This window comes from Bidens hawaiensis, unplaced genomic scaffold (assembly GCF_021521415.1).
Source record: "Bidens hawaiensis isolate Kalapana, Puna unplaced genomic scaffold, B.hawaiensis_p1.1 tig00046743_1, whole genome shotgun sequence".
NCBI classification, from domain to species: domain Eukaryota; kingdom Viridiplantae; phylum Streptophyta; class Magnoliopsida; order Asterales; family Asteraceae; genus Bidens; species Bidens hawaiensis.
The window spans coordinates 1-23738 of record NW_027498342.1 but is presented as its reverse complement, the minus strand read 5'-3'; the positions used below and the strand labels follow the sequence as shown (position 1 = coordinate 23738).

The window sequence follows — 23738 nt, the reverse complement described above, 5'->3', positions numbered from 1 at the left end:
TATAAAAAATATCGAAGTTAAAGTCCTATTAATAAAGTTTTCTAGAGACTCGTTTTTTAGTCGTCCCATACCTCAAAATTTTTTTAGAGGTTTTCAAAAACGATCCTTATAAAGATCATATTTTTAATCTTCTTTAGGACACCCGGAATCTTAAAGGCAACCCAACTTACTATTAGACCAAGTGCTATGGGGCGCCAACATGGGGCGTTTTTGGGCGACGTGGGCGTCATTGGATGATGGCGCGGCGAGGGTTCGGGCAACACGTTGGCCGGCGCGGTTGATGAATGTGAGTGGGCCCCCTCTCAGCAGCTCTCTTCATCTCTCTCTCACACACATACATATGCATATATATAACAGGGGCGCCCTTAGGGTATTAAACCATAGCGGAACATTTTTGGAGCGGGGTTTCGATTCCCTCGATACTTACGTGACACGGTGTAGGGGCTTCAAAGCCCCCCACCAGAGAAGTACTCATGAATGTAGTCAAATATCGAGTGACGCAAAGTCTTACACGACTCACGAGTCAAGCCACCCACCAACCAAGTGAAATTCGCCTCAAATCTCCACCAGACCCACCCACCGCAGCCTGTTTTTTATTTTCTTTCATTTCTTCGGAAAAACCTACCTAAAAAGAATTAATTAATACATCAATGGCGGTGGGAGTTCTTGCTTTACAGGGTTCCTTCAATGAACACCTCGCAGGTTCAATTCAATTCACATCTCTCACTTTGCATGCACACTGTATAATAATTCTTCATCTGTTTGTGTTTATATGCAGCCTTAAGAAGGATTGGGGTAAAGGGGGTGGAGATAAGGAAGGCTGAGCAGCTGGATAATATTACCTCGCTTATTATTCCCGGCGGCGAGAGCACCACCATGGCTAAACTCGCCGAATTGCACAATCTGGTGAGTTTTATATTGACATTCTGTTGCATGTTTGCACTCCATGTGTTCGACTAAAGTCCTCTATGAATATTTATAATTATAGCCTATTAAAACAGCGGTATTTTTGAATCTTGATGATCTCTCTCCAGTTCCAAAGCATCCTAACATATCTTGAAATTGGAGTTGTAATGTTGTGTCATTGAATCTTGACGGTATTATCTAGACAGCGTATCTCAAGCATGAACCTTTTATTTATAACTAGTAAGGCTAGCTCTCGGTTTAATCGGCTAGCCCGGTATCGGGTATGGAGATCGGTTCGCACTTTCGGGTACTTGAAACCGACTGTGAATGTGTGGGTGGTGACTGTTTTCCCATGGTTATTTGACCGTTTATGATTAAAAAAAATGTTTTTTAATATAAATATACTCATCTCCATTCATTGTTTTTACACCAAAATTACTAAATTCCATGCTCTCATTTCTTCTACCCTACAAACAATTCTTCATTCAATTTTCTTACGACAAAATAAATCATTGTTTAATGCTTCCATTCGATTCATCGAATGAGTTTGACTTGAATGAGGGCGTCTCTGGTAGTCTCCAATCTCTCACGAAGGTTATCGACTTATCGCCCAAGCTGTAGTTCAAAACACGGCAAGATAAAAAAAAAGTGTACCACGTGATTATTATATTTATATAAGTTATGGAAGTGTTTGTTTTTGTGTTTTTAAACGTATAATGTAGCTTCAATTTACAATATGAAAAAAAAGGAATTCGGGTACTTCTCCATGTGCCCGTAGTACCCTAACAACAAACCACAAAATATTGTCAGAATGTATAAAAATGATTTTTTTTAATTATTATTTGAACACATTGTTTATCTACATCTGAACTCACTTGGTACTCTTTTGGTAGTTTCCCGCGCTACGTGAGTTTGTAAGAATGGGAAAACCAGTTTGGGGAACTTGTGCTGGTCTTATCTTCTTGGCAGATAAAGCAGTTGGTGAGAGTTTGTTTAATTATTTATAAGTTATTTATTTGATCACATCTGTCATATATATTTTTTCATTTATTAATCTCAAAGCATTCTGTTTTTCAGGACAGAAAATAGGGGGCCAGGAACTTGTTGGAGGGCTTGATTGTACAGTTCATCGTAATTTCTTTGGTAGTCAAGTAAGTATAAATCTTTTTACATATTCAGGTTATTTTTATTAATGAAGACCCTAGGTAAAACTGAAATGTATCATATTTGAAATTGTTGGTTTAATTGGAATGTAATGTTTTTATTTTCTTTATAAACGTGGCATACAGATTCAGAGCTTTGAAGCTGAGCTTCCCGTACCAGAGCTTGCTGCTAAGGAAGGGGGGCCGCCAAGTTTTCGTGGTGTTTTTATCCGTGCTCCTGCAATTCTAGAAGTGGGACTTGGTGTTGAAGTGCTGGCTTCTGTTTCTATTAAAGAGGTAAGTGTTTCTTGTTTCTTTGTATGATATGTTAAACCTTTTAGTTGTGGTTGGGTTGTACTCGGTTACAATGCTTATTTATTAAAAGACTATTGATATGTTTAGGTTTAGCCGTTTAGGTACTAACAACTTAAGATTTATAAGTATGCTCAAGTGTGTGTAAGTATTCTTAAGACTTTATGTGTGCTATTAGTATGTTTTATAAGTGTGTTATAAATTTGTTTTTCTGTTATATTAACTATATAAAAAGTGTTAATTTGTCATGTGTAATGATTTTTTTAGTATTTTTTTAAAAAGGAACATATTGTTCTGTGTTGCTGTAGTTGTAATAGTGTAATCTGGTTACTGAATTTGTATTTAAAATCTTTAGAGTGCATGACAGTTTATTTTTTAGGAGAGCGCTGAACCTGAGAGCAAAGTGATAGTAGCTGTGAAGCAGGGGAATATACTAGCAACTGCATTTCATCCTGAATTGACTATTGACTCTCGATGGTATTTCATATTTCCACTTCTATATTATTTATATATAATTTAATAGGTGGGAACATGGATGGGTTAAACACACTGGCTAATGGGTCAAAATGGTAATGTATTAGCAATTTAGCATAGGTATGTGCATGGGTCGGTTTTGGGATCAAAGCAAATAAAAAACCGAAAGTTTTGAAAACCGTTTGGTACTTTGGTTTTGGTTTTACCAGTTGGGCTCGTAAATTTTGGGCTGAAACAAAATGACCAAAAATAATGAATTTGGGTCTAAATTTTTTTCTTAAATCATAACTAACTGATTATCACACATTTGGAGCTAAATTTTTTGGGCTTACACCATTATCAAATTCTTATAAATTACTTAAAATTCGTTTTTCAAAAAACATAAACTAAATTGTACTTTTTCCTGGGTTCGGTTATTTCAGTTTGGATACGTCAGTTATTCCAGCTAAGGTTTGCTTTTTTACGTTTCATGCACGCTCTATATTACCGTGGGTTGAAATGGGTCACAGATTTGCTGCTTTGACCCAATATAGTTTTTGTCCAAAAAATGTTTCTTTACTTTCAACCAATTTGATGCATTTGAATCGTATCTTATTAGCTAAACCTTTTGATTTAAACTATTTCCCGTTAGTGATAAAACATAACCTAAATTGACCCACTCATAAGATGTGTGTATTCTATTACGCTGATGTTTGTGTTTTTACAGGCATAGTTACTTCATGAAAATGTCGCCTAGCAACAACGAGATAACTGCAGCGAGCAGCAGCAGCAGCAACTACTATGAAGATCCAGAAAGTTACCTGTACAACAAGCAACCCAAAACCGACCTTCCTATATATGAGTAGCAACGCATTTCATCATGTAGGTGACCGATTCTTTTTGAGTCATTTAACAATGGAATGGCTCTTCACAGGGTTTGCAATTTTCAGTTTTGTGTATATAACAATGGAAATTGTTTTATTGTTGCTTTTCTTTTTAGCCAAACCTTTTGAATTGTTGTTTTTCTTAAAAGAATTGAGTTTTCTGGTTGCATTAAACCCTTCAAAGCTCAGAGTAATATCCAATATGTAAACAGGTCGACCTGCCAATCTGTTTAAACAAGACAATTTGCTAACCCATGCATGATCGGTTTAACTTTAACTGGTTCTTTTATGCGGATATTGTTTTGTTAACATGAAACACTGTCAACCTATTTTTATTGGTTTATAAGTAGCAAAGTTAATATGGGACTAGTTTACAAAATCATAAACCGTCTAGTTAGTTTATAAGGCAAATTAAAACTGGTCTAAAATTCCCTAATCGCCCTTTAAAATAGCGAAGCATACGGACGAGGTTCCCTTAGACCACCAACTTCCAGTTTATGCTTTAACCCTTCATAAATATTACTAATAAGTTTTAAATATTAACTTATCAAGACTATTTCTTAAATGGGTGTTATTATGTCACATTTCAACACTTCATGAACTTAACCCATCATGATTTTTATAATTAAACAACATTTACATAGGACATAATTAGAATATCTTACTTATACTCCGACGAGACTTGAGAGACATAATTAGAATATCTTACTTATACACCGACAAGACTTGAGACCTCAAAGCTTGAAGACTTTGTGTGCAATAACATTTTACAAGAGTGCAGTAATAGAAAAGTAGAGATGCTAAAATTAGTGTGCCTGCAACTTAGACTAACTTAATTAAAATATAGAAAAAAAACATTTATAAAAGAAACCGTATAAGAGTAGCCGTAATTATATTGGCATACAAGACTTTCAGCCGCCTGGTTATGGTTAATTGAATGGTCACTCAGCCATTCAGTTATGGTTAAGATTAATGCGTGTTCGTTAACCGACTTTAACCAAGCCATTGTTAAGTACATTTGGAATCGACACATTATAGCGTCAAAACTCCATAATTGAGATTTAAAAATAACCAAAGAAGCCCAATAACAATAACGAGCCCATAGTATAAATATATATTATTAAAAGCATGTAAACTGCGTTAAACTGTTGGTTTCAGATAAACCAAAAAAATGACTAAAGACCCGAAACCTGAAAAACAAACAACTCCGGCACCGGCGAAAGCCAACGGCAAACGCAAAATCAAAAACGACGTTGTGCCGGAAGAGCAACTCAAAGTGCCGGTAGAAGTAATAGAAACAGATGATTCCGTACAGATTCCACCGGCAACAAACGGCGTCGTTTCAAAGAAGAAGAAGATAACAAAAGAGGATAATAATAATAATAATAATGAGAAAGAAGACGAGAGTTCATTGTATCAGATTCCGATGAGTCGAGTGAGTCGGATTATTAAGAGTGAAGATCCTAACATTCGGATCACACAGGAAGCTGTTTACGTCATTAATAAAGCTTCGGTACGGTTTAATTGACTTATTAATGTTTTAGTTGAATTGAGTTAGAGTTAGGGTTTTGCATTGTATGGTTTTGAATAACTGTTAGGTGTGGAAATTGAATTAGTTTAGGAATAGTATGGTTATTAATTGCTTTCATGTAGGTTGTGTTACTGGATTTAGGTCAGATAGGCACAATGAAATTATAGTTATGCGCAGTAAGTTACAGAAAACTTTCAGTGAATTATTCATATGTTTCAATATGCTGTTAATGATATTCGTTAAGCTTTTGTCGGACAAACGGACGATTTACAAACACTTTATGTTTACTGAACAAAGTTTCGTGTCCGTGTTCGTTCGTTAAGGAATTGAGCTTGTTCGTGTCTGTTCATTACTTTTGTAAATGAACGAACTAACGGAAACAAGCGAACATTACCGAACACTAAAGAAGACTAACGGACGCAAAACATAAACGAACACAAATGGACATATGTTAATTTGAAAATAATATTCATTAAATCAATACAAAATCACCCAAAAATCCGGAAGTACACCGCATAATAACCAAAAAAGCTTAACATAATACTCATAAGCATAATTATATTATAATAGTAATAGTAAAAAAAATATAAATATATAAATAAGATATAGCAGTAGTAAAATTCTAATAAACAAACATATATACGTAAATGAACATAACCAGGCGGACGTAAGCGAACATAACCGGACAAACGTAAACAAACATTAACGAACGAACCTAAACGAACACGTTACCGAACGTTAACGAACACAATTGAATGGACTTGACCTCTGTTCGTGTTCGTTCAGTAAGCTTACTGAACGAAATTCTTTTTTTATGTCCATTCAATTATTAAACGGATGAACATAAACAAATTTCCTGCTGAACGGTTCGCTGGACGTTTGGTTTGTTTACAGCCTTACCTGTTATTATACACGAAATCGTATATTGAAGTCGTTTAAAAATTTAATTAGATGATGCTGATTGATGCAAGAAAAGAACACGTGTTTAGAAACATGAAGGAAAGATCTGTGATTTATGAATAGAAGAGTGATAAAACACCTAAGAGACTTGAAAGTCATCTTCTACATTTAAGATCATGGCCTCTTAATACACATTCCTTATTATCTTATGTAGCAGACTAGGATACATAAATGAAAGGATTGGTTTCAACAAACTACAGTAATTGAACAAATATTCGATTGCTAAAACTAAGGCTGTTTGTGTTGTGTCGTCTTCTATGAATAATTTTATTCATCTTATGATGTGGATCAACATAAATAAAGTTACTTTTACTGATAACACTTCACTTTTTTTTTTTGGGTAGACTTGATATTGCATTTTACAATAATAGAATTAGAAAATAATAATTAGAAATATTCAATTGATAGCAAAACTGATTACAATTCACATAATATAAGCAACATCTTTGTCATTGACTGTTGTTTATAGAATCATAGTCTCTCTTGGCTACATGTGCTATTTTTAGCAGTATATGATATCTGGTGACTGCCTGTTTGGCAAGAATATGTAAATTAACAGTTTAAAATAATTTGAGTTTCATTAACTTGACCTGTGTTACAGTTATTTAATATGATTTTTAGGGTTTATTTCTATTTAGCCCGCTTGCCCAAGATAGGTTTCTCTATGGTTTATAACTCGTATATACATTGAGGGTTAATCAGGCATCATGTGGTGGCGCTGATGGCTGATGTCCCAATAGTTGAGTTTTATGGCCTTATGTCCAAGGCTTGATTTAAAACTACTATTGAGCCGGGGGTCTCACCGGAAGCCGCCTCTCTATTCCTACGCGGTAGAGGTAAGGTTGTCTACACTCTACATCTTACCCTCCTCAGACCATACCATAGCTTTGCTATTGGTGGGATTTACTGAGTATGATACATTGAGGGTTCCTCTCCATTCTAATCACAAAGTTCAGATATAATATTCCCATTCACTTTTAGAACTTGTAAGTTGTAACATTAATTGCAAAATTTGAATGTTGTTGGATGATATTAAAAGATGATCTGCAAGAAGGCATAAGAAACAACAAATATAATTAAATGTATATGCAATTATGCATCTTGATGTCCAAACTTTTGCAACTTCAAATTCGCTCGTCCAGCCTATATTTTTATTACAGCAAAATCATCTTCTTTTTCTTTTCTATAACTATCTAAATTTTTGTGCATTTCATGTATGTGCAGGAAAAATTTCTTCAGGTGTTCACCACAGAAGCGTATGCTAATGCTTTTCTGGATCACAAGAAACATATCGATTACAAACACCTTTGTAAGTTCTGTGCCTTTGATATATTATTAATTTGGTCTTTTTTTATTGTTTTTTCGCTTCCTGGATGGATATTGGTCAAAGTTAGAGTTTGTAGGAGGCATATATGATTATGTAATAACAGCTATAGGAATGAAGACATAATGAATTAATGATCGGTTTACTTTATAAAATGATTGATATGTAAACAGACGAGAGACATGCAACTTTTGGTTGTAAATATAGCTGACTTTGTTGTACATTGATCATTAATACTTTTCAAGAAAGTGAACCTAGGGATCGGGATTGTTTGTGTGTGTGCATAGGCAGTTTTTCTAATAGTGATTTTTACCTTTTTCGTATTCCAATGAGAAGGGTAAAATAGTAATTTCATATGGACTTAACAGTCACTTTTAATGTCTGTTAATGTTAGGTAGGGGTGTAAATGAGCCCGGCTCTTTTACTAAAGCTCGAGCTCGGCTTGTGAGTCGTTTCTTCAAGCTCGAGCACGGCTCTGGCTCGGCTCATTTATTGTTTATTAATCAGTACATATACATTTTATATTATTATTATATTATTATATTTTTTCATTTATTATTTGTATACATCATAATATATATTTTATATAGTCATTATAATCATGAATTTGTATATAATAAATATGGTTGCATAAACATATTTAATACATTAAATAAAAGTTATAAAAATAATAGGCTCGGCTCGCGAGCTAGCTTGAGCTCGGGCCCCTTTGTTAAACGAGCCTTATTTGCTCGAGCTCGTTTAAGCTCGTGTGAATTCAAACTTTTAACAAGCCGATCTGAGGCAGCTCACGTTGTTTTAGAGCTAAGCACTAGGATGCATACATATACATTTCAATCTGTAGCTAAATTGAGTTGAACATGTTAAATGTGTAATATAAGTAGCTAATTCAGTAATTCGTGTTCTTGAATCAGCATTGGCTGTAGGTAAGCGGAGGAGATTCGACTTTCTTTCAGGTATGTTATGCAGTATTCATTTTACTTTTGTTGTAATTGTGTTTGTAGCATGTTTAATGTTTTGTTGCAAGCAGATTTTGTCCCTGAGAAACTGAAAGCAGAAGAGGCGTTAGCAGAATCACAAATAGAGAACTGAAACGATGATTTTTGTAACACTTAATGTGCATTCTTGTGTTGTTAAAGAGTTGATGGTATTACAAGAATGTTGTCTTGGTTTCAAAAGTTGAATCAGAAATCATGAGCTTGAGTAGAAGTGTTTGATAATATGACTGAACGAGATAATAATAAAAATCTATACAAGGCATCCTATAACACTGTATGTGACGTGTTAAATCGTTAAGTCATATGAAACAACATGAGGTGCGCATCTTTTATTCCTCCCTTTCGTGTTAAATCGTTAAGTCATATGAAACAACATGAGGTGCGCATCTTTTATTCCTCCCTCTCTTGTGTTTTACATATCAACTGCATGAGGTGCGCTCTTTTGTCCATGATACGTTTTTATGAGCGTCTCTTGCACCTTCATAAACCAAACAAACAACCCCTTGCCATAGCAAGAATATAATCATATTTGTTATGTCTTGGGCTGATTTTGCTTGTGTTTCCAGTGTAAAACTAGTTATTGTTGATTGATTTCCAGATGGAAAACCAAAAAAATCGACAAACGCCCGAATACAACACAAATTTTCACAGGATTAACATGTTGGATACTAATTATTTAAATCAAAAACTTACAACAAAAAAATAGGGTTAGATCAGTAGCATCACGTAAAATCTAAGTTCACGCCATATTATTTATCAAAGAATTTAACGACACACAGAGTAAACCACATCAAAACCATAATAACAAGAAGTGATGAAAATATTAATCCAGAAAGTATCTAGCTTAGAGTTGATCAAAAAAACCGGTTCCTGGAACCGAACCGGTGGACCCGAACCGGAACCGAACCGGTTCCTACCCGTTTTTGGTAGGAACCGGACCCTATCTGATTCAACCCGATGATCCGTGACCGGTTCTTGCGTTTCTGAGTGGGGGCGGGTAGGAACCGGAACCGGTTAGGAACCGGTTCTAGCCGTTGGATCGATTAAGCCGTTGGAAATCGTTTTTTGGCCGTTTTTTTTACCGTTGGGGTCAAAAATAGCCGTTTTTTGACTCCCCCAAGCACCCCACTACTAGTATAAATAGGTATTTGGTGTCATGGGTTCATCACAACACTCAAAACGCAAACCCGAACGCAAAAAAATACAAAAAACGCTATTACAACGTTTTGAGTTCTCTAATCTCTTGTTTTCTCTTCTTCTATATTCATATTTGTTGTTATGGCTGCCTCACAATCATCGGTTGGTCAAGGTTCCAACGCCGAACCAAGTTTCGTTCGTATTGTACCTCATAATCGTAATCAAGAGATTTGGTGCAATTGGGATTTGGTTGAATTGAGTGACCATTCATTGAAGGCTCGGTGCAAGTTTTGTGGGGTTTATTTAAACCCACTTTCGAATTCAAATTTGAAGAAACACATCGAAAAACCGTATTGCAAGGCGTTGAAAAAGAACGTCGATTCGCAACAAACGCAAATGGATAGTGAAGGCGGAATATTTACATACCAAATTGATCGAGTTCAAGATCGTATGGCGAAGTTTGTGATTCAAGAAGCTTTTCCGTTTAGCCACTTCGACAACCCTCGCTTAACCGCCATGATTCGAGATACGCTTCAACCACAATACACTCACGTAAGTCGTCATACTCTTAAACGTTATTGTTTAAAATTGTGGAAGAAGGCCAAAGAGGTACTAATTGCATATTTTGAAAATATAAATACGGGAATAAACTTAACTAGTGATGTTTGGTCGGCTCCACATGGTCTACCCGAATCTTATCTTTGTGTCACCGCTCATTGGGTAGACCCGTCATCGTGGGAAATGATGAAACGCACCATTGCTTTCGAACTCTTTGAGTATCCACATACGGGAGATAATCTGTTTGAAATTTTAGATTATGTTATAAAAACTTATAAACTAGAAAATAAAATATTTTCAATGGCATTTGATAACGCGTCGAATAATACATCGGCGGTTGATAAATTAAAATTAAAATATACGCCGATTTGCAATGGTGTATTTTTTCACTCAAGGTGTGTTGCACATATCATTAATTTAATCGTGCAAGACGGACTTGCTTCGGATGAGGTTACATCGGTTATAAACGATTTTAGACTAATGCTACATGAAGTTTTTTAAGAAAAGTAAAAAAAGACAAATGGATTATAGAAAATTTTGTAAAGATACGGGAAGAAAAGCTTTGGGAGCTAATTGGGATGTACCTCATCGATGGAATTCCACTTGCACAATGTTTCAAAGTGCTTTGGAACAAAGAGAAACTTTACAAATGTTTCATTCTAGTCTTGCCGAGAATGATTTGGCAATCCCCTTTTCAAATGGGAAATTATCAATGACTTATCGACTTTTCTTGAAGTTTTTAAAACATCAACTACGAAACTATCGGGAACGTATTATCCGACAAGTCCCTTGGTTCTTTCGGAGTTATTTTTAATGGTTAACAATCTTAAAGAATTTGAAAATAAAAGTCCAATGTTTTCAAACATCATATTACCAATGAAGTTTAAATTAAAAAAATACTTTCTTGAATTGCCACCGGTTTTTACTTGCGCCGCCGCGTTAAACCCAATGTTAAATGTTACGGGGGTTGAATGTGTGATAGACGAAATTTTTTCAGCCTTAGATATGCATGAAATTGACCCAAACTTTTCAACAGAGGCAAAAAATTATTTTAATTTGAATTTTAAATTTATGTATGACTTTTATTTAAATAAATATGGGTCAAACATACACATGCCTATGCCGGGGGGGTCTTCATCAAGTTCAAGTGCTACTAGAGTACGAGATCCCATGATTAGCCTTATGAACACCGTTCGCAACGTAACGGCTAAAAAACAAAGGGGTAACACCCCTTCAAGCGAACTAGGAAGGTATAGTGCAAATGATTACTTTACCGGTTTATAAGAAGAGGAATATGGCACTTTTGATGTTTTGGCTTGGTGGAAGGTAAAGGAAACCGAGTTTCCGATTCTTGCCACCATGGCCTGTGATTTACTAACCGTCCAAGCTTCTACGGTAGCTTCGGAATCCGCTTTTTCTCTTAGTGGCAGGGTAATATCGGTGAGAAGAACAAGACTAAATTCGGAGTTGGTGGAGATGTGCATTTGCTTAAAGGATCACTTGGACTCAATCGATCGTATTCAACACGTAACCACTCTCGAAGATGAAACACCACTTGATTTCGAGTGCACGACGAACAAGAAGGCATTTCTACAAGTAATTCCGAGAAAGAAGTCGCCGCTCAATAATTACGACGAACAAGAAGGCTTTTCTAGAAATAATATGTCACAACTTTATATTTATAAGTTTAATGTTTTGTTAGTTTGTTTTTGAAGATTTTAAAACACGTAACCTTTTTTTTTTTGAACTTCTTAAAGTAAATAAAATGAATTTTATGTTAATTGTTTTGTTTATTTTTCATGCTATACAAATACGAATCGTAGTTTAGAATCCAAATCGCAAACGAAAAACGAAAAAAAAAAATTTTTTTTTACACTGTAACCGGTTACAGTGTAGGAACCGGTTTAGGAACCGGTTAGATAGGTTAGGGGTCCGAGGGTGGGAGAACCGGTTCGGTTCCCTAACCGGTTCGAGCCTGGAACCGGTTTAAAAGGGGGTTTTGAATATAGGAACCGGTTAGGAACCGGTTCCGGTTCCTAGTCCCAAACCGTTTTGAACATCTCTAATCTAGCTAGGGTTCATTAATCACCATGCATATATATTCAACGATTGATCCTTGAATATTTGCCTATCAAAATAAAATAATAAAAAACCCTAAAACTTGGGCAGTATCTGATCTCCTGATCCGCCAATGCCATGATGCTGGAACACAAACCCTCCTCCGTTGTTTGTTGGATCATGACCTGTCGTCGTCTGACCGCCGTTAACATAATTCTTCCACCGCATTTGATGATGATCAAACACACCAGCAGCAGCGGAATTAGAGGACTGTGGCCTGTTGATCATCATTAACTCGTCGGCTCGGGTCAGGACCTTCCTCCTCAACTCGAGCAAGGACCACAAGAAGAGATCCAACTCCCCCTCGTCCATCCCCTCGGTGGGCCCCTCGAACCACGGCAGACTACTAGTGCTACTGGACGGGATGATCATCTGATCCCTTCGCTTCTTCTCGGCCTCGAGTTCCCTTGAAACCTCGGTGTAATGCTGGTTGAACTCTTGAACCGGCAGGGGTGGAGGAGAAGAGTACTGGTTATTATTACTGCTACTGGTACTGGTGGTGTTATCATTATTATTATTGTTTAGATAGCGTTCGAGTACGGTTTCAACTTGGAGAAGGTGACTTGACGGCTGTTGGCTTCTTCTATCTTCTTTATCTCTATCTTCTTCCGGCCTTTCGTTGTCTTCTTCTTATTATTCATGCTAACACTACTTCCACTTCCGATGTGGTGGTTTGCAAGAGCCATGGTCGTCAGTCGGACGTCGGTGATTGATAATAATAATAATAATAATATTGTGTGTGTGCGTGTAATCGAATCTTTAATATGTGAAGAAATAATGAGACGGAAAAACTATCTATAAACAATGGAGTATTTCATAACACAATCAATTACAAATATTTTTACCATAAATAAGTGAGACTTGACTGGTAATTAACTTTGGTAATAATTTTTCTCAGTCGATTGGAATTTGGGAGCAAGGTTGTTATAATATATACGACCGTTGCGTTTGATTGATAGAAAAATATATATATGTAATTAATAATAAGATACGTAACTTGTTTTACAAGTAAGTTTTACATGCCGCATACAAGCCTTGAGGGATCTACGAGAGGCGGCAATTGATTAGTATCCATCCTCACGCGTTGCTGACTTGACCCCCTCGAACGCTTATCAGTATCGTTTTGCACATCATCGACATCATTGTCGTTATGCATATCGTTGACATATATTGTTATGTTGATTGATCTATAAGTTGTCCTCATCGATATCAACATCTTCGAGGTTCGTATGTTCGGCATTATTGGCGTTGTCCCAAGCCCCCTCTACCTCACTTCCCTGTTTATATATAACTAGATTTTAACACGTATTACGGTGTTGTTTTACGTTATTTGTTTCTAATATTTATATATATTTTTTTATAATAATTTTATTTATTGTAAGTTGGTTAATAATATACTTAGGATTTGATGATAAAAGTGTTTCACAAATAAATGAGATGTTATAACTCGGTTTAAAATTTATTTGGGTTTAATGAGACTCATAACCCGCTTATTTTTTTTACTATAAAATTGTTTTTTAATTATAAATAATATATTCTTTCTTTTTAAATCGGATACGTACTAATATATAGTATATCCCTATTTTATATGATTTTTATATCAAATATTTAATGAGATTAATTTTTAATTTAATGAGATGCTACAACCCGTTTAAGGGCTATCTGGGTTTGGTGAAACCCATACCCGTAAATTCGGGTCAAATGCATGAGAAACCTCCATTTACAAATAAAACAATCTGATAATTTGAGAAAATGTAGAGAGGTTTTGTTTATTTATATTTAAGATATATATGATGTCATCCATATAAGTAACTATAATGATCCTTCTGCCTTGGCAATGCATGAAGAATACAAAGTGAACTCCTTACGGATCATCCCATACTACCAAATCATGGCCCGAGACTCCGAGAGATTTCTTAAGGCCGTATAAGGCACCAAGAGTTAGTAATGTTAGATGAACAAGTTAGAATGAAAGACTATAGTTAGTTTGACTTGAGAAGTCAAAACTTCAAGAATACATAAGAAATAACAACCTTGAATCTATGGAGTTTTGAGAGAGTTTTTGGAGATGTAGCAAAAGTAAAATGAAGAAGATGGGTGTGTATATATAGGGAAGGAGTGAAGGGTTGGGTATAAAGATTCTTTTATGGTTTGCATAAAAATGGGTATGTTTAAATGGTCAAACAATGCATAATATAAAAAAAACAATATTTTATTTGTAGCTTCCCTAGACACTTGCAAAGTTATGTAGGCAATTGTATGACCCGCTATGATCACACATTAGCCAAACTTTAACGACTTCTCCACCAGCATTTGTCTTCGACCGTTGGGTTACAACGACAACACCAACTTCACGACCTATTGTTTTCGCCCGGTCCTTAGGTTCGTCAAAAGACGAAAACAACTGAAAACAAATTTAACATTTTGTTAAAAACAATATCGTCAAATATAAAATAATAGAAACATAATTTATAAAATTATTTTATACCTCGTTGGTTGAAAATGGTGAGACATTGTCGGAAGTTTCACCAACACAATCGTCTTGATTGTCATCATCAGAAAATGGCATATCTAACTCGTTTTTTTATTATTAAATTTTATAATATGTTAGAATACTACGCAGTGAAAATAAGCTATATATATATATTTGATTGGTTAGAATATTATGTCGTGTTATATAATTAACGGTGGAATCTTGTTTCGCGTCAAATAATTTACCGAATATTATATCGTGTCAACTAATTACCCTGCCTGTACGAGCCGTATAAACTATACTACTCGTATAAAACTGGTCATTCACGGGTCTACCTAGACATGGTACACTGAATTAACGAGTCGTATAGACTATACTACTCGTATAAGCTTTAATTCTAATCAAACATTATCTAAAAAGCTGTAAAAAGCTAGTATGTACGGTCTGAGAAGGGTGTGTGGTGTTCCAAAACGACTCGTATAGGCTATACTAGTCGTAAAGAGGGTGTATGAGGATTATACGAGTAGTATAGGCTATACTACTCGTATGGATACCAGCAATGTCTCGTATAAGTCATACGACTCGTATAGTAATTTGGTCAAACACCTTTTTCAGAAAGTTGGTAGTTGTCAGTGTACGGATATTTATACGACTCGTATAAGTTATAGGAGTCATATAGAGGGTGTATGAATATTGAAGGAGGGTGTGTTATTAGCAGGACCCTTATAAGTATGGCTAGGATTATTTTATTTGTCACATTTTCGTTGTAAATTTTTTCATTGATCTCATTTCTGATTCAATAGAAAAACCTAAGATAATTTGGAATTTCGTTTCGTTCTTTGTTAATTGATTTGTTTGATCGTTCTTTGGTGTTGATGAAATACATTTCCCCTATTATTATTATTATTATTATTATTATTATTAATATTATTATTATTAAACGATGTGTATAATATAGAAACATGATTAAATACATTTTACTCTTAACATGAAAACGGTGAGAACCAATTTGCTGTTATTATTAGGTTTATTTTTATAGGTGTTTGTTGTTATTTTTTGCTAATTTTCGATTATGAGACGTTATAGGTATTTGCTGATTTATAATTTGTTGTTATTATTAGATGTTTTCTTTTGCTGTTATAAGTATTTGTTGGTATTTGCTGTTATTATTTTGTTTTTGATATTGATTCTTTTGTTGTAGTTTTTAGATTCTTTTTTTTTGTTATTATAAATCACTGTTTATATAGATTGGTATTGTAGTTGGTATTGTTTGTTACATTCTCATTTTTATATAAATTGGTATTATTTCCTATGTTCTCATGTTAAGAATAAAATGTACATGAACCTTCCCCGTATAATATATTTGGTGAAAATAATATAACTTTGTTTCTAAGTTTGTGGCTTCTTTTTCAATATTCTCACAATAAATATTTGCAATTTGAAACCACATGTAAAAATGTAATCATACAAACCAACCTTTATCAGAGAACCCTCCAACATCCCTTGTGTTTATTCTGTTTTTCTGCCTTTACAAGCAAAAATTGAATACCATAGGACCAATTCTTATGATTGATCGATAGCTTTTTTTCATATACTTTTTATCAGTGACAATTATAATTAATTAACTTAGAAAACTACTTCCACAAACTCAAATCATTGTGTGATCAACCTTCGTCAATCTTTTGAAGGTGTATGTTCATTTGCTGGTGGTGTAGGTTTCCTATGGCGGTGACCGAGTGATCAAGGATGGAGAAAGTGACATAGAACTATAAGTTTTGTGATAAAAGTTGTAAAAACTGAAAGTTTGAAGTGGTACTCGCATCAACAAGAATCATGCATGCATCTTAAATAAGTTAGATTACTTTGTTGTTCTAATTAATGGTAGCATATCGTAATCGGTAGTTAGCATGAATTCTTATCAAGAATTATTCTAGTTATGTATGAGATAATTATTTCACGTAGAAAGGTATCAATGTTTCACAGATATATACTTGCCATACAAGTTTTTATGATGAATAATGATATCTCATCTGTCACGTATATGAGTATTTGAATTTGCTTCAGACCGTAATATTATCTTTATCAATCATATATGTATTTTGTGGATTAAAATATCATAAAGTATATGCAATATACATTAAACCAACTTTGGATGATAATGCTTAATGAATTCGCTATGTACAGTTGGCTTTTGTAGTGAATACAGGTTTTATAGTTAGGATATCTTTGGATACTATTACTATATAACGTGTACATATCACTTTCAGATAACATTATTCTGATAGTATTTAACCTAATAAATTTAATAGAACATACAAACACATGTTTTTTCGTATAAAAACATTCTTATGTCTATGCGTGTGTAAAGCAAACCAAAGATCGGGGAACCATCACACTAATGTAGAAGTGTTACTCTTTATGAAAAAGTATAATAGTTGGTGATGCTAGATTGTCGCTATCTAGTAAAAAACAATTAAAATCAGTTCCTAATCACCTAAGCAAGCTAGGGTAAGTAGGGTGTCGAACCATGAGAAGTATGTGGTCAGTGTAACGTGCAACAAATTTATAATATTATGAAGTAATAAAGTGTAGTGCTGATCACACAAACAAATAGTTTGGTTTTTAGATGGACATAATTACAAATTTTGTCCTTTAAACAAAGCCAAATTACGGTACGTGTCCTTTTTTTAGGTTTCTTGCAGACGGTGTCCTTTAAACATTTTTTTCCTACACGTTACGTCCTTTACCCTAACTGGGTTAGAAAAACTCAGTTAAGTATGACATGTGCCAGACATGTGATGGGCATAATTGTAATTTTAATGTATCCTTAAATTTAAAAAAAAGAAAAGAAAATATATATAATACCTTCCCCTCATTTATCTCTTCTCTCTCTAAGCCACCACCATCACCATAAATTCCGGCCACCATAAATTCCGGCCACCTCGTTGCAGATTCCATTCAACCCACCACCACTTCATATTATTAAAGCCAGTTTTTGATTTTATCAAGTTTTGATAAGTGGGTCGATGATGGTGATAATATATATTATACTGATTCTCTCTCTTCTCTCTCTCTCTCTCTCTCTCTCTCTCTCTAATCCTCTCCCTCCTTGGCTCCACACCAACATAACCACTTCTTAGCCACCAAAAACCAACTCCCTTTCTTCTTAAATCCGGCACCATCTCCGGTCATCTTCTCCGACGAGGAAGACGAAACCCTAATTAACCGCATAAATCGAAACCCTAATTAACAACAACCATCCTTCTTGTTCGCTAGATCTGGGACAAATCGAAATCCTAATACCTACTGCTTGTTCTTCTTGTGATACGTTTGTGGGCTATTCAAAACAGTGGTGGTGGATGGGTTGGAGGTGGCCGGATCCGGTGATGGTAGAAGTAGTTTCGTTTGGGATACGGGTGGGTTTTGCCGATTCCGATACCGAGGTGGGTTTTGGGATACGGATTTTGGAAGAGGATGAGAGTGATGATAATTGGTGGTGGAGGGTGGTGGTTGACGGCGGCGGTGGTGATTATTATTTAGAGGTTGAAGACTTTTTTATTCTGAAGGAGTAAGTATTTTAAGTTAGCCGGAATTGAAAAGTGAAGGTGGCCGGAAATCGGAAGAGACGACGGAGAACCATGGTGGCTCCGGCTGGGTGAAGGTGTGGTGATGGTGATGGTGATGGTGGCTCCGGCGAAGAAGGTTATGGTGTGTAACATCCGGCCCCTCGCACCACCAATATTGTCCGCTCTGCCCAGGAAGAGCTCACGGATTTGTTTTTGGTTGCCCAAAACGCGTTGGTGATTGAAGAGGTAGGACATTTACTTATGAACCAAGGATCTCTCTTGTCCACGGCCGATGTGGGATAGCCTAAGAGTGGGACGATGTTGTGTTTGCCAAGGGTGTTACAAACAACCCCCCTTTGGACTCATCGTCCTCGATGAGGCATGTCTCATCACCCCGAACGGCACAAGAGTGGCTCTGATACCACCTGTAACATCTGACCCCTCGCACCACCAATATTGTCCGCTCTGCCCACGAAGAGCTCACGGATTTGTTTTTAGTTGCCCAAAACGCGTTGGTGATTGAAGAGGCAGGACATTTACTTATGAACCAAGAATCTCTCTTGTCCACGGCCGATGTGGGATAGCCTAAGAGTGAGATGATGTTGTGTTTGCCAAGGGTGTTACATGGTGGCCGGAGTGGTTGTGGTATGGTGATGGTGTGGTGATGGTGGTGGCATAGAGAGAGAAAGAAGAGAGTTTGGTGGTGGTTGCTGGAGGTTGAAGGTGGGTGTTGGTGTGTGTTGGTGGTGGGTTTGGTGGTGGTGGATAAGTTCTGGAAGAAAGAGAGTGTTGTAGAAACTTTTTCAAGTGTAGATAAAAAGACAAAAATGCCCTCACATGCGACTCACGTGAGGGTACTTAATTGAGTTTTTCTAACCCAGTTAGCGTAAAGGACGTAACGTGTAGGAAAAAAAAATGTTTAAAGGACACCGCCTGCAAGGAAACTAAAAAAATGACATGAACCGTAAATTGGCTTTTTTAAAGGACAAAATTTGTAATTCTATCTTTTAGATGATTAAGCAATTTAACAAATTCAAGCAATTAACAAAAATAAATCACACTCGGGTTTCAAGAATGCAAAAAAACAGTAATCTTATGCAACTTAACAGATTAACTTTAGGCATCAACAATCGCTAACACACGACACTGGTTATCAAACAGTCCCTGCCAGAGTGACTCAACTAAGGGCAATTTTATGCTTCTTTGTATTCAACTAATCAAAACAATCCTATAAGCAATTATTATAGCAATTGACAAACTAATCGTTCTGATCAACGAAAACCTAAATCTACTGAATGCGCAACAATACTAAACATCAATACTTATAGATTAATCATTAACAGTTACAAAGTATGTGTTCTTAATACATGAAAAAACTGAAAGTAATACAAACTTTACATCCGGATATGATTCGAGAAGACTAGTCAAGCATCGTGATCGATAGATATTCAATTATGACGATGAAGGTCATTAGTGTTAGGGCATAGATTTTATGCTGATATTAATTTATCCTTGTGTAGCATGTGGATCATTTATCCTTGAGATATGTTCTAGGTTGCGAAGGATTAAGGATCCTCGGTATTACTTGTTTACTAACGATTGTATTTCAATGGTGTTGTGATTAATAGGTATAACGGCTATAGGACCTGGTCTACCTATTTACTTGCTATTGGACTCATTCAGCACGTGATCAAAAGCATGGACGCAGCTAGTGGGAGAGTGGCGGATTAATAGGAATTTTAGTTATAGATATTATTTGTTTATAACGAGCTTATGATCAGTTAGGTGACACACTGAACACTTCGCACACTTTAGCAATACTCAGAATTCTCTCTAGCAATACACACACACACATAGAAATCATTGCATTACTGATCATAATCTCCAACCTTGTAACACCCATTTTTGATTAATAAAGTGGTGATAGACGATTTGTCATCACCCGAGATTTTTGTAACGGCGATCCAACCAAGATCAAGGGTTTTTCCTCGAAACAAATCATTGTGTTCTTACTTTCATTCGTTTCATAACCATTATTGTAATAGAAGCACTATACCTCACTTTACAAATTTGGTTACATTATCCTTGATTGATTTTCGACCAAAACAATTAGGATTGATCAAGAGATGATTGTTAGCCCTGGAATTCACCCAAAATCGCCTAAAAGCTGCTGGAAATCGTTATCACTTATTAGGGTTCGTAAAATAGAAGATATAGGTCTAAACCCGATTTTTCCCGTTTTTTATGTCCATCGCGATACGCGATGGCCATATGCCCATCTCATTGCATATCGCAACCTAAGAAAACCTTATACCTTATATTTGGATTCCTCTCACAGAGAAACCCAAAATTCATATATTATGGTCCTGTAACTCATTTTCTAGCCCAGGATATGCTCGTTTAACTTCTTGGTTGCGTTTTGTCAACCCATCTTGTTCAGGTTTACATCGGCTTAAGAATTCTCATCCATACTCTTCCCGAATCCTTCTAACACTTCCTAAGACTTCATATCATGCTCCGGTCTTCCCGAGATATCATTCAATGCTCGTACGGGTCTCCCATTTAGCATTTTTAACGATCAATGACATGAAATAAAAAAACATGTATGAAGTACCAAAGTTCTAACAATACACTCAATAAAATTAGATAATTAATATATTAATATATATACAAAATACCCGACCATCAGTTGGCGGTTATAAGTTATCACACTGTCGACTGTTATGCATGCATGCATGCATGCTTGCATACATACATACATACATACATACAAGTAGGGAAAACCCTTTAGTATGTGTTTCATCAACGGTAACTCGTTGTTGGTTGAAATGTCTATAGTAACTTGGTTATCGTTGATAGTCCAACTTTTGTAGGTGATCGATTACCACTAACAACCAGTTACAACATATCACAATTGTTGTTGATCAGATGCTACTAATAGGATAGACCAAATTGCTCCTAATCTTAATTCGTACCGATGACTAGTGAGATCAGGCTAGGGCCGGGGCCAACTTAACCCCTTTGAATCTGTCAAGAGGCTAATCAAGGGCTTAACTCCTTATCTCGCGCCATAGTGAACATGTGAGAACATATACAACCCAAAACATGAAAACATGTATGTATACACTAAGTAGATGTATGTATGTATAAGTGTGTTGCTATATATAACAAACAATTAGGTGTTAAGTGAAAAATCAATTAGGTGTTAAGCGAGTTATCAGGGCCAACTATGAGGCAGGGTCAGGTGGTCGATAATTGACCCCGGCTTGCCACCCCGATAAGCTCGATTTTTTCAAAAAAAAAATATTATTTTAACGAAAAAAATATGTATTCTTAATGTTTAAACTGAATTACTCAACAAATTAAAATCAACCAAAATTTTTTACCACTTCAACACAATTTTTTTCATAATTCTTGAAAACGACACCGTGTTACTGTAACAAACAATACATCAACACAAGTATAGTAAATATAATTAAAACATGGATTGATAAATATTTAATAGTTTCTTCCCTCCATAAAAACCCTTCATCCACCAACCATTTACCAAACATACATTCCTTCAAAAACGAGATTTCAAAATGACATCCTTGTTCCAATTTCTTACACTCCCAATAGGGTTGCTATTCATTCTCACTTGCACCACCACCCTATCTCAGCCCACCGCCACCACCCGGACCCACCAACATAACCAAAATACTAGAAAAAGCCAGCCAATTCACCGTCCTCCTCCGCCTCTTCCACCTAACCCAAGTAGACAACCAAATCAACACCCAACTCAACAACTCCGACCAAGGAATAACCGTCTTCGCACCCACCGATACCGCATTTTCCAACATAAAACCGGGCTTATTAAACTCCCTATCCGACCAACAAAAGGTTGAGCTAATACAATTCCATGTCATTCCAATATTCCTCTCAAATTCACAGTTTCAAACCGTTAGTAATCCGTTAAGGACACAAGCTGGAGACAACACCCGTTACGAGTTTCCGCTAAACATGACGACTTCCGGTAACCAAGTGAACATATCCACCGGTGTTAATGATGCCACGGTGGCAAACACTATCTACACCGATGGTTCTCTTGCTGTGTATCAAGTGGACCAAGTGTTGTTACCAATGAGTTTGTTTGGTCCTCCAGCTCCACCGTCGCCCCCGCCGCCACCCGAACCCGAGAAAAAGAATAAGAAATCCGATGCCGATGATGATTCTCCGGCTTCCGGTGCTGACGTGTCAGATGGGTTTAGGGTTAGTCAGAATTTGCGTGGCTTTATTGTGGGCCCTTTTGAAGTTGTGGTTCTCATAATGCTTTGCTTGTGACGTGGACGATTTTGATTGTGCCAGCTCGGATTACCCAAATGGGTCCCACCTGTCTTTTTTCACCTTTTCTGATTTTGATTTTCTTACGTTTTGGTGGTTGCAATTAAGTTAGCAACTTTTGTCATTCTACCATCCATTTCTAAAAGACTTAAAAAACCTTTTTTTGCAACGAATATTTATATTATGATTCATCTTGGATTCGACATGTTCAATGTACAAGTCTTGATCAATGTTTCAGACCCAGCCCGACCGTTACCTTATCGGGTCAAAGATTGAACCGACTCGGGAAGATGAACTAGTGTTTGACTTGGATAACTTCATAAATAATTTAAATATATTTATATATATACACCCTATTTATATATACATATATGATTTGTATATATAGGAAAAAATAATATTAAACGACTTTCATGTTCATCTATAATGTTTATTTTCACTGTATAGAATTTATATTTCAAGTAAATATCTATAAATTAGGGTTGTTTGGTTGGTTGGTGGATGTTTGTTAAGCATTCCATCTCGAAAGGCTCCTAGGTTGAAGTCCTGGCGTGAGCAAAACCTTTTATTTAATAAAAACAAGATTTTAGCGGTTCAACCTATGGTTCACCGGTTCCGGTTAGACCGCCAACCACCAAACCCAGCCGATTTGTTAGAAAACGGATGGTATATATGAAACGAACCGGCTTGCCTACAGGGTTTCGGTCAGACAGGTCGAACCGGTCGGTCCAGACCGGGTTTCAAAACATTGGTCTTGATACATAGTATTAATGCTACTATCACTTATTATCGTTGTTTGGGTGGGTGGTGGTAGGAGAAGTGATCTTTCGTGGCTTGATCATACCGGTACACGCTAAAAAGATTTTAAAAAATTATATAGGACAAATGTCATAAAAATAAAAAATGAAATATTGGTTTTAAATAATCCTAACTGTGTCTTATTGGTAAATAACAGTCCTAACTTTAAATCTGGTCGGTGGTAGTCCCAACTAAATTTGGTCTCTGTCTTATTTGTATTTAACGGACCGCGACTTACAGATGCTAATGTGGCGCGCC

At 36.0% G+C, this 23738-nt stretch overlaps 3 protein-coding genes and 1 pseudogene across 3 annotated transcripts; 3 read left to right on the top strand and 1 right to left on the bottom strand.

Moving 5' to 3' along the window:
- The first annotated feature begins 630 nt into the window (after nt 1-630).
- Nucleotides 631-3780, top strand: LOC143596592 (putative pyridoxal 5'-phosphate synthase subunit PDX2). The gene is made up of 7 exons (XM_077075327.1): nt 631-702; nt 779-906; nt 1800-1887; nt 1984-2057; nt 2196-2345; nt 2740-2837; nt 3541-3780. Exons 1-7 carry the CDS (start codon nt 651-653, stop codon nt 3677-3679), a joined length of 729 nt encoding a protein of 242 aa, XP_076931442.1. The 5' UTR covers nt 631-650; the 3' UTR covers nt 3680-3780.
- A 1066-nt stretch (nt 3781-4846) lies between these two features.
- On the top strand, nt 4847-8781 carry LOC143596591 (DNA polymerase II subunit B3-1-like). The gene is made up of 4 exons (XM_077075326.1): nt 4847-5210; nt 7413-7497; nt 8427-8468; nt 8543-8781. The coding sequence occupies exons 1-4, from the start codon at nt 4869-4871 to the stop codon at nt 8602-8604; spliced, it is 531 nt and encodes a 176-aa protein (XP_076931441.1). The 5' UTR covers nt 4847-4868; the 3' UTR covers nt 8605-8781.
- A 3578-nt stretch (nt 8782-12359) lies between these two features.
- On the bottom strand, nt 12360-13009 carry LOC143596589 (uncharacterized). The gene is made up of 2 exons (XM_077075325.1): nt 12864-13009; nt 12360-12816 (listed from the first exon to the last, which is right to left on the bottom strand). Exons 1-2 carry the CDS (start codon nt 13007-13009, stop codon nt 12360-12362), a joined length of 603 nt encoding a protein of 200 aa, XP_076931440.1.
- An 8821-nt stretch (nt 13010-21830) lies between these two features.
- On the top strand, nt 21831-22682 carry LOC143596590 (fasciclin-like arabinogalactan protein 11 pseudogene; annotated as a pseudogene).
- Nucleotides 22683-23738: the final 1056 nt, after the last annotated feature.